General features: G+C 47.6%; 1 protein-coding gene across 5 annotated transcripts in view; it reads right to left on the bottom strand.

The window, feature by feature from the left end:
• The window catches only part of SFMBT2 (Scm like with four mbt domains 2), a 211,521-nt gene that overhangs the window by 4,704 nt on the left and 185,638 nt on the right, over nucleotides 1-21,179 (bottom strand). For all 5 annotated transcript variants that reach the window (XM_061435755.1, XM_061435754.1, XM_061435756.1 and 2 more), the window contains 5 exons: nucleotides 15,768-15,877; nucleotides 6,133-6,308; nucleotides 4,852-5,018; nucleotides 4,258-4,521; nucleotides 3,284-3,412 (listed from right to left, as the gene is read on the bottom strand). In XM_061435755.1, the coding sequence (XP_061291739.1) occupies nucleotides 3,284-3,412; nucleotides 4,258-4,521; nucleotides 4,852-5,018; nucleotides 6,133-6,308; nucleotides 15,768-15,877 (846 nt within the window). The remainder of the gene's footprint in view (nucleotides 1-3,283; nucleotides 3,413-4,257; nucleotides 4,522-4,851; nucleotides 5,019-6,132; nucleotides 6,309-15,767; nucleotides 15,878-21,179) is intronic.

The following is a 21,179-nucleotide window of genomic DNA, read 5'->3' as shown; positions in this document are numbered from 1 at the left end:
GGGAGAGAGAGTGGGTTAGAGCTGAGACAGACGAGACAGGACTCAACGGGGTGCCTGGGCCACGGCGGGCTTCATTCCCAGCCCAGGGCAGGACGGGTGGCTCTCGTCCCCTCCGAACCTGGTGAGCGCTGGCCAAGATGGTGATTTGGCTTGATGGCTGCCTAACCCCTTGTTGAGAAAACCTTTCTGCTAAGAGAACACTGGTGAGATTCACCATCCTGGACTGGAAGGGACGGAGGGCTGGACTGGGCTGTCCCAGGGTCCAGCCCTTCTTGGGCTGTGGTGTCCCCCCGCTGCTCTGCTGTGACTCTCGGAGCCTTGGAAAGGGGTCTCTACCAACAGGAGACCAGCCCTGACAGTTCCCACCAGGCGGGGAGAGGTGACCTTAACCACAACGCGATCCTCCGCAGGAGCACACACGCACTTGGACACGTGTGTGCACACACACCCTCACATCTGTAACCTGCGTCACCCAGAATGAGGCCTGAGGCCTGTCTTATTTAGCTTTCTACATCCATACACAGGGCCCCACAATGGAGAGATTCACTCAATGATGGGTGAAGCATAGTCACTGTAGAAAGAAGAGCAAGGAGGCTCAGCCTGAGGCTTTAGGACCACCCCCATCGGGCAGCTCTGCCTCTTGACCAGCTTGCCTCCTGTAAGGACTACGTTTATTTATCTGGATGTTGTTTGGGTTACTGTCATTGCAACCCCTTCCAGGGCACCCAGCCTTCACATTCGGAGGAAATGGGTGAGGGTCCGAGAGCCTGCAGGCCTGAGGTAACGACAGAGGTTGTGGTGGGCAGGAGCAGACATCCTGGGCTCCTGCCAGCTGGAGAAGCAGGCACCCTGGGGCTGCCAGGAGCCCCAGCACTGACGCAGGCAGGCACCTCAGCAGGGGTCAGGGAGTTTCACAAAGGCAGCGTTTGTTCTTAAACTGATGGCTTATTTAGCTGTTCTGTAAACCTCTAAAGCAAAAAAAAATACCCTAAATTCATAAATTAATTTTGGGGGAGGGGCTATAAGCCTTTTGGCTTCCCTGGTAGCTCTGCTGGTAAAAGAATCCTCCTGCAGTGCAGGAGACCTGGGTTCGATCCCTGGGTCGGGAAGATCCCCTGGAGGAGGGCATGGCAACTCACTCCAGTATTCTTGCCTGGAGAACCGCCGTGGACAGAGGAGCCTCGTGGTCTACAGTCCATGAGGCGGCTAAGATTCAGACAAAATATATATAGAACTAGTTGTATGTCGGCCCCCACAGAAGTTACAAGAAACACAAAACGAGTGAGACGGGCTTTCTCCTGCAGCCTGGGAACAGACACACCTGTGCAAGGAGCCACCCAGGGCACAGATGACAAAGGTCCCCAGAGCCGGAGATGCTGGGGGGCCAGGGACTGCCTCGTGCTGAACTGTCTGTCAAAGCAGCGAGCCAGGCAGGGCGCGGGGTCCCTGCTGCCCCTGCTCCACCCTCAGCACTCAGAGCAGTTCCCGCTGGCGTGTAACGGGCTCACTGAACACGCGCCAAGAACGAATGGGCAGAACTGGCCACGGTGAACATGAAAGTCCCAAGATGGGGAAAGCAAATGATAAAGAAAGAATCTGGAGGGTGAGCAGAAATGGAGAAGGAATTTGGGCAGTTTGCTTACTGCATGGCTCTGATTCACAAAAGGTGAGTGGCAAAATTTTACGAGTTTTGTGTTTTTATAGATGTGTGGCAGTTTCCTATATAATGTACATGTTTGCAGCATGAAATTACAGAGTAAGTTTTTTAAGCAGCTGCTGTAACATTTCAGAATTAAAAAGCATATATTTTGGTAACAGGAAACTTGTAATTTTTGTAAAAGCTCCTGGTGATGATGACAGTCTCTGAATTTACCGCTCAGAATCAGGGGAGGGAAGGCGTGTGGCTGTGATTCCATGTGCTGTGAATTCTCACAGAGGTTAAAGCCCCAGCTTCTCCTTGTTCACCTAAAACTCATCCGACACCTGAAGTGACCCCCTGGAGGCCTCATCAAATCAGAGCTGTGGCATTTGGGCTCAAAGATGAAAGAACAAATTAGTAATTGAAGGTCTGACTGAACAAAACACCCGTAAGTGCCCACAGACCTCAGGCAGCCCCACGAACAACAGCCTTCTACTGTGACAGAGGAAATGGCCTAACGTAGAAGTTAAATAGAAGTAAGGCTGCAATCAACTGAATTCTACCTATTTTTCTCTCTATAAGAGAAATAAATAGGGACACAGGGCCAAGTCTCTCAGTGACGTGCGAAGATGCGCCTTGTTGATCCTAAGAGTGGCCAAGGGTCAGGAATGTTTTAGACGTCTTAACTTGGGAAGGCATGAAACTTTCTGACATTTTACTATAAACAGGGATTGAAGTCTAATGAAGGACGACTCAGGATAAGCAATATTTTAGCCTTTTCCTCAAATCAGCTTTGTTTTCACTTCCTTGCTTACTACCAGATATTTAGGAAAGGAATCAACACTGCTGAAGGACACTGAGGAAAGCAGTGTTCAGTAAAACGCAGTGGCCTGAGCGCTTCTGCCTCTGGGAAGATCAAGTAGACTTTTCTCTATTTTTCCTGAAAGCCCTGGGGGTAACAAATAAGACAAACACAGGAAGTCTCGGGAGGGCAGAGAGAGGAAGACCAGCCAGGGACATGGGACCCCAGATGTAACACGGTGGCCAGAGCTTCAGGCTTCTGTTTGTCTGCTGCCCTCCTGTGACTTTATCATTGTTGCTGTTCACTCAGTCGTGTCCAACTCTCTGCGACCCCCTGGACTGCAGCACGGCAGGCTTCCCTGTCCTCCACCATCTCCTGGAGTTTGCTCAAACTCGTGTCCTGTGACTTTACTACTCAACAAGCGGGCAGCCCAGAAGTGCCAACGGGCACCAATGAAGCGACCCACCCAAAGCCTCTGCTCTCTCTCCTGGTAGGTGGAGCTGGGAAGACAGAAGCCTCTCAGATGACAACTGTTCGACTGGGGGACAGAGCGTCCCCAACCCACCAGCAAAGGCAAAGCCGGGAGCACTGACCACCAGCCTGGCCAGGCCGCCCAAGACCACCCCCGCAGCGCCCCCTCTCCCCCACCAAAGGGTATCCGAGAACGCCCAGGGGAAACCCGAGGTGTCATCTCCATCAGATGTCAGAGCCCCCACGGGGTGCTGGTGGGAGCACGTGTGGAGCCTGAGCTTCCTGCTCTCCTGCCCCCAGTGATGCCCTTCCCCCTGGTGTGGCTGACTCCAAGCCAGCTGACACAGAAGACCCAGGACAGAAGCCCGTACCTGCTCCTGAAATATTTTGGCCAGAGGCGCGCAGTCCGTCAGCTTGATGAACCTCACCACATCCGTCACCGACCACTCCAGCGGGTTGCTCTCCAAAACCAACCTTTCCTCCTCCTCCTGCTTCACATCCTGCAGACAGAAGGGAAGCGAGAGGTCTTTTCATTGCTTCCCAGATGATGCGACACTCTCTGAACCCAGCGGGCTGCATCCGGACTTCCTGGACCGCACGCGGCCTCCTCACTGGGCACCCGGGCAGACACAGATACAGCCAGTGTCCAGGGAGGCGCTAAGCAACTCGTCTGGGCTGTGACTTTGCTCCTAAGGCTTGTGCGTCTTTCAGTTCAGTTCAGTCACTCAGTAGTGTCCAACTCTTTGTGACCCCATGAATCGCAGCACGCCAGGCCTCCCTGTCCATCACCAACTCCTAGAGTTCACTTTAGAGGTAATTAAAAAAAGGAAGAGAAGCCATGGCGATGGTGACAGTGACTCCCATGCTCAGGAGGTCTGAGGCCAGCTCGTCACTGGCTCCATCCCTGATGGAAAAGAAGTGGCAGGAGCCGGTGATGGTCCAAGAGGCTGCTCTGCCCCCGTGGATGTGTGTGATGCTGGTGCCGGCGACCTGCCAGCTGACTGTAACACGTGGGTTCAGGGGAGAGCTGACGGCCTGATTACACATTTTATAGCATCATAAGGTCTCCTAAGGAGGGAAAGCCCAGGGTTTAATGGAACCGTGAGGACTTGCTCTCTGTTCCCTTGACAGAAGTCCCTGTGGCTTTGAAGTCTTCCCCAGAACCCCATCCTGAGGCTCACTGCCCCCTTCATTGGATGCGGAGTCACCAGGATTTCAGGGCCCGATTCAGGAACTCAGTGGGAGCAGCTGCTAGAGATTTATCTTAAACTAGGGGCCCAAGTGCACCCGGAGCTGTCCCCACTGGGGACCCCAGACAAGCCACTCCATGTGACCCACGCTTCACCTCTGCTGCCTCCTGGCTGGCAGCCGGGCTCTGGGGGGCTCCTTCGGCCTGGGGGGTGGCCGGCGCCCTCCGGGCCCTGCGTGTCCTCTCCACAGGGGCCCGGCGCTCGGCCTCCACGCTGCTCCGCAGGGTCACGGCCCTCCGGGGCCGAGTGGAGGGCACCTCGGCCGAGGACGTGTCTGTCTGGTCATCACGGATCTCAGAGCCGGTCTCCTCACTCCCAGAGTCATCGTCCATGGCGTCTGCATCCTCCTCTTCACTCTCCTAGGGGGATGGGAGGTGCGCTGAATCGGCAGAGAAGGCAGGAGGGGGCCTGCAACTCCCCCCGGACCCTCTCCTGCCTGGTACCTGTGCTGCCCTCCTGGAGAGGTTTATCCAAGAAGGCCCAAGGGACGGACCCCGGGGTCCCACCCAGGGCCCCAGTAGCACCTCTGTCTGCCAGAGACGCTGCAGTGTTAAGTCTGTTCTACAAGTAAGACAGGGTACTGGCTCATGATCCCCACCACTCAGCATCAAACCACTGCCTCGGCATCAGCAGTGAAGCTGTGGCCCTGCTTCCCGATCGACGGTCAGCAGCGTCCGAGCCAGATGTACCTCTCCAGAGCCTGCGGCCAAGTCCACGGCGGACGACCTCCGCTTCTTCTGAACAAACATGGATTTTCGTCGCTTCCTGCGTCTGGCCGGTTTAGGGTGTCCGCTCTCAACGCGGCTTTCCCCAATCGGGGGCTTGCTGATCTTCCTTCTCTTCCCGTAGTAATAAGCTACAGGAAGAGAGATGGTTAAAATTGTTGTTAAAAGGTTACATCTGGGGCATATGTGGAGGAAGAGGCAGGGAGGGGAGATGGAAAATGAAAGGAGAGGGAGGGGGAAGTGAAAAAGAGATAGAAACATTTGAGATGAAGCTTCACATCCCGTTCACATCTCAGGGAGCAATTCTGACAAAACGGCTCACAGGGAGGAACCCTGTCTCAATGCCCTTGTGTTCACAGGTATCAAGGGCAGGAGTGGGGCCTCTCAGAACTGGTGAACACACAGGCCAAATTAATGGGGCAACTTTTTCCTTTTCAAACAGTATTCCTTACCTGTTATTCTTTACTCATTCAGTGGACACTCTTCCTTACTTCTGAATTCAACAGCAGAGCTATATGTCTGTGTTACCCCCTTAGAGCGTTACTTAGAAAATTTCTCACCAAATTTCAATAATATGTATCGATGTATTTTATAAGTTGAATGTCTAATCAACTAATTAAAACCAACTGCAATCCAGTTTCCAATTATGATCACCATCCAGAACGCTTCCTCAATTAACTGAAGCTTCAACTGTTCCGTATGGAGCTCTCATAAAAGAACCCAATGCACCAAAGGAAACTTTATCTAACGGCTAGAGGCATCAGAAAGAAAACAACAAACGCACGCAGGTGACAGATGGGGGTCCACACATCTCCATGCTGCTGTACCGCAGAGGAAAGTCACCAGCCTCCAGACTGCAACTTCCTCGGATGCAAAATGACCAACCAAAACTGTCGATTTCCAGTACCTCCCAATAGGTCCATGAAGATGGCATTTATAAAAACTGTCGAGAACCCCCCGGGCTAAGTGAACAAACACTAATACATTCGTGTCTGATACCCAAAGAGAACCATGGTGCAGCTCGTCCAGGACTGTGGTCCCCAAAGAACCAGAGATACCCCCTCCCATTCCTTACACCAGGAGAGAAACACACGAGTATCTACCAAACAAACCTTAAAGAATTCTCCTGCAACTATTCCTATGAAAAGCTATTTGAAAGGTCTGGAAAAAAAAGAAACACAGCCCACCAACTACATCACCCTACAATGCAGACCCAGGTTGCTGTCCCTTTCGCTTGCCACTTACTGTATTTGGTTTTGGTGTGAATAGAGCAGTTCTCCGGGCAGTTTTCAGAAACCAGCACAGGACTGAACAAATTTGGACAGCACTCGAGCTTGGCACACACCCGGCGGCAGAAGTCCGCTACTTGGTCGGAGGTGCGGACAATCTTGGCCACAGCCCGGTACGTTTTGCCTCTGTACCTGGAAACAGAGAAGGAAAGGTGATGAAGAGACCACGGGCTTGCTCAGATCTCTTCCACACAGTGGACTCCTAAGCAGCGCATTCACTAACAACAGGGTGGGTTGTGTGTGGTTTCTCTTCCATCTGCTTTCATTGTTCCTTATGAGCTCACAGAACCGTTTTTAAGAAATGCCCAATGCTGTAGGCAACGTTCGTGGTGACCACACGCATGGTCACTGACACCCAGAGAGAACCCGGGATCCCGAAAAAAAAAAGGCTTCCACTCGGTGCATTCTCACTAGTGAGTGAAGTCAAAGTCACTCAGTCATGTCTGACTCTGCAGCCCACCAGGCTCCTCTGTCCATGGGATTCTCCAGGCCAAGAATCCTACAGTGGGGAGCCATTCCCTTCTCCAGGAGATCTTCCTGACCCAGGGATCGAACCCGGGTCTCCTGCATTGCAGGCAGATTCTTTACAGTCTGAACCACGAGGGAAGCCCACTCTCACCAGGGTATACGTAACTGAACACGCCTCCAGAATGCTTATGGAATCCAAACAGTGTCATTCATGGCTCAAGACTTGAGAAAAAAACTTTCTCCTGCCCCAGAAAAACCGCATAAAATCGCCAATGCAAAACTAGAAGCCAGATCTTCTGAAAAGCAGGTTGGGTAGCCTCCTGTCTTAAAAATAGGTCCTGCAGCCCTCATTCAAATGCTTAGGATTAACAATGCTGTAAATCACCCTGGCTGAAAAGGTAAGTTCTTGGAAAGAGGTTTGAGTCACCTTTCAATACAGTTTTTAAAACTATCATTGGTACAAAACGATTACAAATTTCTCAGTTGGCAACAGATCCCAGGTCTTCATTTAATTCACATCTCACTAAACTTAAGAGTCCACTGAAATGACGACCCATTAAAACAACTGGGCCTATTAAACTCTGCCCTTGATGGGGATGAGTTTGATGCCCCCTAATTGTTAAGAGGAAATCCTGAGGAATAATTGATTTTCCAGGAAAGATGCACGGAGTGGTAACTGGCTGAGAACACCTGTGTTAGTTTTAGGAAAAACTGCCCGAGAGAGAAAGAACCACCAGGGAAGGCCGGCCTTGTCAGTTTCCACATTAGCAGGGCCCAACTGCTCTTTTACACACTTGTGTACAGATCTTCCTTGACTTACGATGGGGACTGTGTTCAGCCCCTCGGTCGTGTCTGACTCTCTGTGATTCCATGGACTGCAGCCCACCAGGCTCCTCTGTCCATGGGATTCCCCAGGCAAAAATACTGGAGTGGGTTGCCATGTCCTTCTCCAGGGGATCTTCCCAATTCAGGATCTTCCCGTGTCTCTTCAGTCTCCTGCACTGGCAGGTGGGTTCTTTACCGCTAGTATTAGTAGTTCAGTTGTGTCTGACTCTTTACAACCTCATGGACTGTAGCCCACCAGGCTCCTCTGTCCATGGGACTTCTCCAGGCAAGAATACTGGAGTGGGGATCCATTCCCTTCTCCAGGGGATCTTTCCGACCCAGGGATCAAACCAAGAACTCCTGCAGTGCAAGTAGATTCTTTGTACCACTCAGGCTACCTGGGAAGCCTCTGATAGGAGGTTATATCCCAGTAAACCCATTTTCTGTTGAAAATAGCCTACATTGAAAATGCAATGCATTAATAGTACATCTAATGCACCAAACCTCACAGCTTCACCTGCCCATCGTAAATGTGCTCAGGAAACTTACATTAGCCTATGGATGGGTAAGACCATCTGACGTAAAGCCTATTTCATGATAAAGTGTTGAATATCATGTGTAATTAACTGACAACAGAAGTGAAAAACAGAAGGGCTGTCTGTGTCCAGGACAGTTGGAAGAGTTTGGGTTGTTCACCCTCGTGGTCTCGTGGCTGACGGGGGGCCATGGCCTCCACCCACGACCCCAGAGGGCAGGGCAGCACAGAAGCCGGGGGAAGATCAACAGTCTCATGTCCAAGTATGGTTTCAGCTGAACGCGTGTCTCTTTCACAACATCGTAAAGCTGAAAAATCAAGTTGAACCGTCTTCAGTTGGGCTAGAGGAGGAGGTGTCTCCAACAGTCAGCCTCACAACACGGCAGGGACCATGGGGAATTTTACAAAGGAAAGTATAACATGAAATCGTCACTGCTGCAGTTTGTGAATTAGATATCTCGTGTTCAAAACCTAGATCTGGTTCACCAAGAAATGGGATAGATAAGCTGCTTTTGAGTTTACGTCAACTTGTTTTTTCCTTCCTGTCCTTCTGAAGGCTCAACAACTGTGTGCCAGTGACATTCTTCTTTAGGAAGGGCATGTGGCCGCAGCTCAAAAGCCTCTCACTTTATCCCACAGTGTGAGTCCAGAGGGACAACACTTCACCTTGGGAGTTTATTCAGTGCCCAGCAAGGCTGCTGTAAACCTGAAGATAAGGTTTCTGAAGCACATACGACAAGTTCTCTGAAGAAAAATGGGGAAATGTTGAATGAGACCATCAGCCAGGCCGCAGCAGACACAAATAACACTCCTGGAAGGAAGAAGGGAACGAGGAAAAGGTCTCAGAGGGGAAGTGATGAGGTCCAAGGATAATGAAACAGACGGGGGAGGAGGGAGCCACAGGAGGACACTGGGGGGAGAGCAGAGTCTCGGGTCAGATGGTCCTCAGAGAGGAGCGCTGGTGACATTTCTGCTTTCTCGAGACTTCTTCCTCTTCCTCCCACAGCGCAGCTGCATTACCATGGTTCTAGAGAAATCCAGTGTGAGAAAGGAATCCACTGAGGGGGGGCGGGTGCTGAGCTGACATGGGAGTCAGGCCGCTGACATGGGAATCTGACGCACACTGTGAAACAGGACAGGAAGGAAGAGGACCTCGGAGGGACCGGCTCCCTGACCGCCATGTGGGGACCCACGCAGACCCCACAGTGCACAGAGGCTATCTGAGGAGGAAGACGGCTCACCGTTCAACAGATGCAGGAAGAAGCTTTCTCGGAGATTCCGTTATCGAACTCAAAGCAGAAACTTCTGAGAAACAAGGATCATCATAAATCCCCTCTCTGGGGCATAAATCCCAGAGGTAAACCTACTATAAATCTCCTCCTGGAGAAGTTTCATGGCCTTGAAGAAGAAAGACCACTCCTGCCTGCATAAACTATCCTGAACTTTCTTATCTCCCATGTTTTCCCTTAAAAACCCATTTGTATTTCCCAAAGACACCTATCTGTTCTTCCCCTAGGGGCCTTTGCTTCCCATTCCGTTCCCCCTACTGGGTCACGTCTGACTCAGGTGTAAGCTCCAAACGTCAGCAGAGAGCACCCTTGCGTGTGCCCGCACCCTACCAGCATAGAAATGGTTTTCTATTTTGCTATCTTCTGTCAGTTTACATTACAGGCTCCCAGGCACTGAACCTAAGAGAGCAAATGAAGAGGTTTCTCCCCGCCCAACATCAATAAGGAAGTGTGTACCCTTCCAGTAACTTCCCACCAACTAAAGATTTACATCCATGTGAGTGCAAAATAATGCTCAAAATTCTCCAAGCCAGGCTTCAACAGTACATGAACCAAGAACTTCCAGATGTTCAAGCTGGATTTAGAAAAGGCAGAGGAACCAGAGATGAAATTGCCAACGTCCACTGGATCATCGAAAAAGCAAAGGAATTCCAGAAAAACATCTATTTCTGCTTTATTGACTACACCAAAGCCTTTGACTATGTAGATCACAACAAACTGTGGAAAAGTCTTCAAGAAATGGGAATACCCGACCACCTGACCTGCCTCCTGAGAAATCTGTATGCAGGTGAAGTAGCAACAGTTAGAACTGGGCACAGAACAACAGACTGGTTCCAAACTGGAAAAGGAGTATATCAAGACTGTATATTGTCACCCTGCTTATTTAACTTATATGCAGAGTACACCATCGGAGAAGGCAATGGCACCCCACTCCAGTACTCTTGCCTGGAAAATCCCATGGACGGAGGATCCTAGTGGGCTGCAGTCCATGGGGTCGCTAAGAGTCAGACACGACTGAGAGACTTCACTTTGACTTTTCACTCTCATGCACTGGAGAAGGAAATGGAAACCCACTCCAGTGTTCTTGCCTAGAGAATCCTAGGGACGGGGGAGCCTGGTGGGCTGCCGTCTATGGGGTGGCACAGAGTCGGACACGACTGAGGTGACTTAGCAGCAGCAGAGTACACCATGCAAAATGCCAGGCTGAATGAAGCACAAGCTGGAATCAAGATCGCCAGGAGAAATATCAATAACCTCAGATACGAAGATGACACCACTCTTATGGCAGAAAGCGAAGAACTAAAGATCCTCTTAATGAAAGTGAAAGAAGAGAGTGAAAAAGCTGGTTTAAAACTCAACATTCAAAAAATAAATATCATGGCATCCAGTCCCATCATTTCATGGCAAATAGATGGGGAAACAGTAGAAACAGTGACAGACTTTATTTTCTTGGGCTCCAAAATCACTGCAAATGGTGACTGCAGCCATGAAATTAAAAGATGCTTGCTCCTTGGAAGAAAAGCTATGACCAACCTAGACAGCATATTAAAAAGTAGAGATATAACTTTGCTGACAAAGATCTGTCTAGTCAAAGCTATGGCTTTTCCAGTAGTCACGTATGGGTGTGAGACTTGGACTATAAAGAAAGCTGAGCACCGAAGAATTGATGCTTTTGAACTGTGGTGTTGGAGAAGACTCTTGAGAGTCCCTTGGACTGCAAGGAGATCTAACCAGTACATCCTAAAGGAAATCAGTCCTGATGCTGAAGCTGAAGCTCCAATACTTTAACCACCTGATGTGAAGAACTGACTCATTTGAAAAGACCCTGATTCTGGGAAAAATTCAAGGTGGGAGGAGAAGGGGACGACAGAGGATGAGATGGTCAGATGGCATCACTGACTCAATGGACATGAGTTTGAGTAAGCTCTGGGAGTTGGTGATGGACAGGGAGGCCTGGCGTGCTGCAGTCCGTTGGGTCTCAAAGAGTCAGAGATGACTGAGCAACTGAACTGACCTGTGAGTGCATGTGGCGAGTCGGAGAAAGACACACAAAGATAGAGGAACAAGAGTTTTGGAGAAAACAGTCTCTTCTCTTTCAGTTAAGAGTTGAGAAAATCAAAATGGGCCTTGAGCCAAAAAGAAATACAGAATGAAAACACCAAAGCTAGTTCAAGCAGAATGACTTCAACGTGGTCTAACTATCATTCATCTACAAAATGACCCAAATTGGGCCTTTTTAAAAAAAAAAAAAATGTGTGATGCAAGATTTAACTTGTGACAGAAATATGACAACAGAGAGTAAGGTTCCAGTCTGTCAAGCTGAATTTACATTCTGAAATATTTAAGGAAGAATTAAAAGGGAAAACAAGATGATGACTGAAGAAAATGAGGATGCCTGGCAAGCGATTAGAAAACCACTCTTCTCATTAGAAGTAAACAGTAAGGAATGGTCCCAATTTCTTTCAAAACAAAGCTTGTACTTCCTTGGTCATGTCTTCTTACTCTAGAACTCAGGTCTAGAAAGTACAATGCTGGCTTTCAGTCTTAAGATACTCAACTCCTCAGAAATGTCTCTCTTCTTTCTTGATTCCTGTATTTCAAGTTATGGGAACTCTGTGTGATAAACGGGGTGTGTATTTATTTTACAAAAGACAATTCTGATTCAGAAGACCCTCAACTGGTCTATGTGACCCAGAAATGCTGTGCCCAATCGTGATGAATTTATGACACACCAAAAATTCTGCCTTCTCTTTAGAAACTGGCTCACCTGCTTGCTTATCATAATGTTTACAGCATACATTTTCAGGAGAGCAGATTTCTCAAATCTGAGCCAAGTAAAAATTAACATGAACAGACAAAATCTTTTTCAGTGAAAAATCTCTCAGAGAATCCTTTTTCAAATAATTCTCCTTGATAGCCAAGTACTACATCTTATCACTCACAAAGTATGGGCGTGAATAAATGCCCCTAAAAAAGTAAAATAAATGAGAACACATGCAAAATTAGTCATTGCTTGTGAAAAAATGAACCAAAACATCACTGCCATAGAGCTGAACATGACTCACCTAAGGGTAAAGATTTGACTTTTATCTGATTTTATCCCCTTGTTTCTGCCTAAGTGATTAAGAAATATAATTCACTCAAAAATTACATCAGGATATTTCCTCTTTAAGTATTCTGCATAACTGTAACAAAAGACTGGGACAATCTATTAAAACTCCACCCAGCTTTTATAAAGATTGTCACAAAAGTCATTCACACAGAGCTAGCTGGCTTTTTTCCCCCTCAGGAAGATTCTATACACACTTTGGAAAACATATGTAAATGTCTCTAAATGCAGAGGATAGGAATTCTTTCAAATCTTCCTAAGGTATAGCCAAGCATAACCTAAATTCTTTATCCTAATATTCAAAATAATGTAGGTTGATTTAGTAATGTCAATCCATCAGAAACAAGCAACTTTCTCATCTAGAATTGCTGAAGTGAGCTACATTAGTATCCCTTTTTCCCTTTTCCACAGAGCTATCCTGGTTTCGCCTTTCAATCCACGTTGTAGACTCATTATATGATAGACTCATACAGTCTTCAAATAGTTCAATAATCTGTTCTGGTATAAAAGATATGCAGGCATGCTAAGTCGCTTCAGTTGGTCAGACCTTTTGTGACCCCATGGACCGCAGCCCACCAGTTGTTGGATAAAAAGGCAAAAATTGCTGGGGGAAAATAACAGATGACAGTGTTTATTTTTCTTCTATTTATGGGTCAAATCTTGTCAATACTGTCCATGGGGTTCTCAGCAGTCATGTATAGATATGAGAGCTGGACCATAAAAAAGGCTGAGTGCCAAAGAATTGATGCTTTCGAACTGCGGTGCTGGGGAAGACTCTTGAGAGTCCCTTGGACTGCAAGGAGATCCAACCAGTCCATCCCAAAGGAAATCAACCCTGAATATTCATTGGAAGGACTGATGCTGAAGCTCCAATACTTTGGCCACTTGATATTGATGACTCACTGGAAAAGACCATAATGCTAGGAAAGACTCACACTAAAAGGAGAAGATGGTGGAAGAGGTTAAAGATTGCATCACTGTTTCAACAAACATGAATCTGAGCAAACTCTGGGAGATAGTGAAGGGCAGGGGAGCCAGGCGTGCTGCAGGCCACGGGGTCACATAGAGTCGGACATGACCTGGGACTGAACAACAACCCCCTTGTCAGTGCCACCCCCACCTTCTTAACAGGTCTTTACAGAGAGGAAAAAACCAATCAGAACCCCCAGATGTTAAGTGCCAACATGTGCAAAAACCTACAGATGAAGAGCTCATATTATTTCTTCCTGAGAACACTCACTGTGATATTATAATTTGAGGACCACAGCCAAGACAAGTAAATGCATTAAAGCAGCTCTCCCCCTCGCTGAGTTAATTTATTCATGACAGAAAGCATTTCAGCCTTTCAGCAAAATGGGAAGAAGTCAACTTTCCTCCCATTCGCACCGACGAAAACATCAATGTTATCAAGATCTAAAAAAGTTGTCTTTTCACATCAGAAGGAAAGGGGTGAATCAACACATAATATAAGGGGTGTTCCTGCTGACTATAGATCTGTCATCATTAGCAGCTGCTTTGAGATGCTACTCTGATTCAGACGCCTGAAACCCACTTCAGACGCACATTTTCTCATTACAAGCTGCTATGTAAGATTCTGCTAAGGCACATGCTGTCATGTTTGATGTAACTGGTAATACGCTGCCTTTACAAGGCAGCAAGGATGGGGCACACTGTGTCTGTTTGATTGTGTCAGGCTGGTTTCATAAAAGCTCTGATCGACTTGGGAACGTGAAAATGAGTGCAAACAGTGCAAAATAAACTTGCCCTGTCATTTTGGGAATTTGGAGCGAGTTTCTGGCTTGCTTATGGAGGCGGGGAGATCTTAATGGAATTTAAGATTGCTGTACTTTTACTATTTCAATATCCTTATGTATATTTTAGAGGTATTGAATTTTACAGAAAAATTTTATAACTAGAAATAAGAAGGGTTTTCTGTGTAAATACTTGTTACCTGCCACCACTACCAGTAGGAACTGACCTTGGAAGAAAACGTTTTACTGTGGCTGCTGCTGCTGCTGCTGCTAAGTTGCTTCAGTCATGTCCGACTCTGTGAGACCCCATAGATGGCAGCCCACCAGGCTCCCCAGTCCCTGGGATTCTCCAGGCAAGAACACTGGAGTGGGTTGCCATTTCCTTCTCCAATGCTAAGGACCACCAACTTAAATATAGTAAAAAAATAAAGATTATCAGATTCGAAAAAAAAAATGTTTTGTTTTGGGGGGGCCATAGGTAAAGCTCATGTAAATATTCCTTGGAAAAGAAGGGAAGGATGAATACGGTGTCACCCTTTATCGACATGATGCTTCCAACAGCTCAACACTCTCCTTATTTACATGTATTATATGTTCCCTTTAACTTCTGTGATTTTGCAAAGTATCATTGGACCTTAGATGACTTTTACTGTATCTAAAATTATAGAGATGCTCAAAAAAGACACAAGGAAAGGTTGAGTGGATAACTCACAATGAATGCAAAATAACTTCAAATTTCACCACACCTGCACTCAGTCCTCGTGTACATTAACTCCAGAAGAAAACACTGTTGGTCATAGAAATTATTCAGAATTCTTCAATTTTCACTATTTTCTCGAAAAGAGGACTTAGGTATGCTCTAGCCATTGAAAAGTAGTTTACTGTTTAAAACAGCATCATTTTCCAAATGTTACAGCAAAATGCAATCTTAGGATACTGTGATATCCTAAGTGGACCGGTGAAAATGTATTCCATTGGAAAAGAATTAAGTGAATATTAAAAGCCCTCTGAAATCATCAAAGCAATTATTAAACATCAAGCTATTTTTGAGAAATGGGTCTTTTTCTATCCATCTCCTCAGGAACTGAGTTCTCACATAGGAAGCCAGCGAGTGTGCTCAGTTTGAGTTCCAGAAACTCAAAGCAAAGCAAATTAGCACCTTTCCAATTAGCCTGTTTCCAAATAAAGTTAGTAACCAACTATATGTTCACCCACTGTGTTTTAACCAAAATCGAACAGAGGAACTGGTTCTTCCTGTTTTTTAAAATTCTCAACTCTAAGGATAAGGAACATCTGTACCTGCCACGGACTTCACAGCATCAGATATTAAGGTCTGTTGATGAAAAATGTATAATAATGTTAAGAGAACTCCTCTCTTTATATAAATGTTTCCCTTTGGATTGAATAATCCATCAGCACGCTTTTATTCTGAACGTTTAACACAATAAACTCCGTGTAGCCAGCACATCTGTGTGGGGCACCCAGAACTGCAGAACAACAGTCCTTCTGTTGATTCCACTTCTCTGGGCCATGCCAAAAACAGGAAGGACCAGTTTCAAAGGGGCAGATAAAGAAAGCTGAGAACCCTCATCTTCCAGAATTGAAGACACTTACTTGGCCTTCAGCGTCTCCTCCTGAAAGTTCCAGTGTGGGTCTTCCACCAGCTGTAATTCCCGTAACACCCTCCCAGGCTTGTAAGCTGCGTTGATGAGCATGCTAAGAACCTGTTGTGAAAAACAAGGAATGGCCATGAACTTCAACTGCATCCATTTCTGCTAAAATGAGAAAGCACCCCACTGACACTTCTGGGGTGTCTGCCCTGCACCTCTATTCAGTGATAGGCTGGATGGAGTCAGAGACGATATTCTGCAGACTCGCACCAACGATGTCTCCATCAATGGGATAGGAAGGCAATGAAATCCAAGGCCTCTGCCTGGGAGAGTGTGAGTCGCTGGGGGGCAAGAGGGGGGGGGTGGTCAGTTCTCGCTAACCTTCCAGATTGCAGAAAAACTGGACTGTTTTCTCCAAAGGCCCACTGATCACCCTTCAACTAGATTCCCTTTCAGTACGACCGGTTACTAAGAATTCCATCTTATTCTTAAAAATATATTTAGAAAGGAATCACTAAGACGGAGATGACAGATTTGTGCCCACACTTTTGGAGCCTGATGGGCTGCCGTCTATGGGGTTGCATTGAGTTGAACACGACTAAAGTTGACTCAGCAGCAGCAGCAGCAAATATCTGTACGTAGGGTTAACAAATTATTTGAAACTCACCTAATGCTGACCCAACTTATGCATATTTAACATTAGGACAATTCTCAGAGATGGGAGTGTTTCGAAAGGAAGTCTGAGTATCTAATGTCATCTGACAGCTTCCTCAAACTACCCCTTCGCTCCCAAGTCCCAAGTGCAAGAAAATAAGCATATGGCCAGAACCACTGCACTACGCCCAAGGACCAGCTGCTGCTGCTGCTAAGTTGCTTCAGTTGTGTCCGACTCTGTACAACCCCAGAGACAGCAGCCCACCAGGCTCCGCCGTCCCTGGGATTCTCCAGGCAAGAATACTGGAGTGGGTTGCCATTTCCTTCTCCAGGCATGCTCGTGAGCCATCGCTATTGGGACACAGAGCGCAAAAAAAAAGTGAAGGTGCAACGCAGCACATAAAGGAGCCCTGAGATCTCGGGGGCTTTGTTCCATGAAATGCCCACTCACTGAAGACCTGAGCTGTGCCGGGCCCCAGAGCGCAGACACAGGACACGGAGCCACTCTTCCCGAAGTCCCTCCCCAACCAGACGAGGAATGAGCCAGGCTCTGCGTTCACGGGCTGTGTTTCGGGCAACAACCCACTACAAGAGTGAGAAAAATCTCTCACTGAGTTGGGAGGACAGTGGCCATATTGCTGAAGCACCTACAATTCTGTGGAGGAGGTCAGTACACTATCTACGAGAAGGGAACAGAAGGCGGGTGCGTGCCTGCTCAGTCGCTTCAGTCGTGTCTGACTCTTTTTGACCCTATGGACTGTAGCCCACCCGACCAGGCTCCTCCATCCAAGGGATTCTCCAGGCAGGAATACTGGAATGGGTCGCCATGCCTTTCTCCAGGGGATCTTCCCAACCCAAGAATTGAACCCGAGTCTCCTGCAATGAAGGTGGATTTTTTACCACTGAGTCACTGTGGAAGCCCCCAGGGGAAAGGTATGTTGCAGAAATTTTCAAGTCTCAGTTTTCATGTGCCTGGCGTGTTCCAGGATGTAACTGGCATGGTCTGCACCCTGCTTTAATTCTGAAAAACAAAGCTTTCTCATCACTGAGGATTTGATCTTAAAATATTCTTTACTCCCAGCAGTTAGCATGGCGAGTGTCTTTTTCTCATCTGGGCAGCATTTTGCTGTGTCCAAGGTGCCTGTAAAGCCTCACCAAGGGAACACAGCTCCGCCAAGCACTTAACGGCCAGAACACAGCAATACAAGCAATTCTGGTGTGTTTATGTTTTCTCTATTAGAATAATCATCTGGCTTTATTATTTATTGTCAGTACAATTTACAGAAACTTTAAAAATAAATCCAATTGGCACTGGCTGAAATCACAGACCAAGTGTTTATCAACAGACAATAAAATTTCACTCCAGTCTTGTCACTGTGCTTCACTGAGAAAAACCCCAGAGCTACGTCTTATTTGTACATCAAAATGCATTTTGTGACTGTGAAAAGCAAATGCCTTCCAGACTTCAATTCAGAGTGGAAACGGCCTGCAATTAAATCGTAAACAGCATGCAATATTGAAAAATTTTTCCTATGGCTTCTCCCGATGTCACATCATATGTCTCTAAATTCAACAAGCTCTCCACAAAACCTTGGAATTGCGAGAGGAATAATTTGTGTGTACCTGACTCTGTGGTGCATTAGAGTTCTCTCCATGAAAATAGTCAAGTTGAAAGCTGTTATGATGACCCAAGTTAGACTGAATTACTGAACCTTGCAAAGCATCAGAATTCACGCCACTGTGCTCTTGACCACAAAACGGAGCACACAACTTGTCCCCAGAGAACCGACAGGGTGTTCACTGTGAAGCCGATGGACACTGTTCCCAAGAAACTGGCGCTGAGACTGGTCTGAGTAACTCCAGGAGGAAACTGGCGCTACAGCAACGTCTCACTCGATTTCTTAGGGTTCATGAGGTGTGTATTTATTATCACAGAGAAGCAATAGCCTTTATACAGCTGGACGGAGCTGGGATGGGCGCTTTCCCTCCCTCTCAGGCATATGGGGACACAGCAAGAAGGTGGCTGTGTGCAAACCAGGAAGTGAGTCCTCACCCATATGCCGGGCTGGCCCCCGATGGAGGACCTGGAGCCCCAGACCCGTGAGCATCCATGTCTGTGTACTGAGCTGCCTGGTCCAGCCCATGGTGCCCTGTGACAGCGGCCCAAGCCCCCTGGACACCATCCCCTCCCACCTCATCCTCCCCTTCCTCTCCCCTGGACTGTCACCCTCTGTGTGCACTGGGCTTCAGCCTCCCTCTTAAAGGAGGAAAACTACTTTCTCTCTCCATCTCTCATCTTTGGTCCCTCACCTCACTCCTGTCTCCACTGAAGGTAAAACCCTCAAGAACCGCCTACACCCATGGACTCCTCTCTCTCCCCTTCAGCTCCTCAGGGACACAATGCAATGGGGCTTCCCGGAAACAGGTCTTATCAAGATCACCTGAGATGCCAGCTTTGCCAAGAAGGAGTCCTTCTCGGCCTTGTCCTGTTCCACCCCGTCAGCAGCTGGTGGCACTGCCTCCTCTGCAGACACTTCCTACCCTTACCCTCAGGACCCCAGGCTCTCCTGATCCTTCTGTGCACCCCTCCAAATGACAGTGACCTCAGGGTGCAACCGCTGGACTATCCTCTTCCACCTATATTTACCCCACAGTGCACCTGGCTGCAAACACTGTCCACACACTAGCAAACCCACGGTCACCCAGTGTGCACTGGACTCTCACACCCATCTCCAACTGGCAAACCTTCACGTGCCCAGATCATTTACCCTGTCCCACAGCTCCCTCTCCCTGCTGTTAAGGCCTCCGTGAATTCTGTTACTCTCACAGTCCATATCCAGGTCACTAGGAAACCCTCCGTGTATCCAAAACATGTTGATTTATTAGTTTACCATCACTCTCTCTAGAACCTAATCCTCGAGAAATCGGGATTTTCAATGAAATCAGGGGCTTCGTTTTGTCCGTTGCTTTATTCATCATAGCTACAACCATGCCTGGCAACAGCAAGTGCTCAATAAACAATTTGGGGGATTTCTTCAATGAATTTCAAGATGGGCACTGAAATTAAATTATTCTGCACACCTGAAAATTAATGCACGATTGATTCACGCCAAAAACTTGTTTGGTACCATAAAATCTATGTCAATAGAGGGAAGCTCAGGAGGTAGCAACTTGCCACTGATTTTCTTTCCTACAAAATCCTACCCTATGGTACAATGAGAAAATTCAACAAAGGTATCTTATCTTCTTTATAAAAAACCTTAACAAGAAAAAAATTACATTTTTCCCAACCTTCCAGGACCCTGCCTACTTAATTCCCACGTCACACATTACATATGTGCTATAGTTTCCACCATCCACACGCTTTGTACAGTTTTCAGTGGTCAACGTTCAGTATAAAATCCAGAGAATATTGTCCAGAGGCATGTCTGCATCTCTGACTTTGCTGACTGACTTAACCAGGTGCCATGCAGGCAAGACTTTTCCTCTTTCCAGTATAACCTGAAATGCCTAAGTCCTTGCTCTGAGGCTGTGGGCAGGGGGGAATCAACTCACCCTGGGGGCAGAGCTCCTGCTCACCTTGACCCCCACCCCTAGCTTCCAGCACAGTGCCCACCAGCATGAGCTTATGACTCCTGAATTGCTTTGGACCTGTCTAAATGGACAGATGGATGGAGGTATGATGTTTCATTCTCTCCTTGGTTCCCACAGCTAGGAGACTATCTGTGGGATATCTAGGAGACTATCTAGGAGACTATTGCACACTTAGCAGCTATGACAGTAGCTGCTAAGTGTGCAATAACTGATCAAAAAAGCCTTGGAAGGTGTAGATGGGCAAAAAGAAACATACATGGACCGTTGAGTCTGCACCCGACTTCTGCACTTCCTGAGGCTATGCAGCTACTAAGCCCACAGACGCCGACTGAAGGAGATCAAAGTCTCTGGTCCACTGCCCTCTCAGAGCTCAAGACCACACCCGCCCTCAACAAATGCCAGTGCGGCGTCCACGTGCACAGACCTCATCTACCTCTAGACGAAGCAGGGGGAAAACAGTCATCAGTCTACATTTCCCAAAGTCAGAGAAACCTTAACTATGAACACCCCGATGGCCCGATAAAGCAAACATGCTCTGTCTTTGCTCCAATGATCTCATGCTCCGTAAGGGAAATGCAACCTGAAACCAAACACAGGTCCAAGGCAGGACTATCAGTATAAAGACTGGCTTGGCAGACTCACACTTCTCTTGCACTTGTAGAACTAAAGCGCTTGCTTCTTTTTTCCCTCTCTTTCCTGCCTCATGCATTTTCTGAACATCAGCAAAAAACTAGTTCTGTCATCAAAAAACTGCTCTGGCCTGGCTTTTAAACTTCGCTGCTGGCACCTCTCAGAGAATCGATCAGGGCCTAACTACTGTTGACCAAGTATGTAGCAAAGTAAACTAGTCAAGCCTCAGAGAGAGACTGGCCCTGTGGTCACCATGTTTGTTAACAGGGCCCCTAGGTGGCCACGGACCTCACAATCACGTGGGTGTGACACGGTCTCACGGGCTTTAAAGAACTACCAGGTCTGTGTCAGTCCCCCGTTGCATTCTGATCACTGGCAACAAAGTCAGGCACAAATACAGGCAGGGGACAAGGCTGTGGCAAGGACGACCTCATGGGCTGAAACTGCTGGGGGCCTTGGGAGCCCATTCCTGGTCTAGGGGCCTTATTTTACACTGTGACAGGAATTCCCGTGTGTAAGCTGGGCTTGGTTTCCTCTC

Source organism: Bos javanicus, chromosome 13 (genome assembly GCF_032452875.1).
Source record: "Bos javanicus breed banteng chromosome 13, ARS-OSU_banteng_1.0, whole genome shotgun sequence".
NCBI classification, from domain to species: Eukaryota; Metazoa; Chordata; class Mammalia; order Artiodactyla; family Bovidae; genus Bos; species Bos javanicus.
This window is presented reverse-complemented; position numbering and strand designations above follow the sequence as displayed.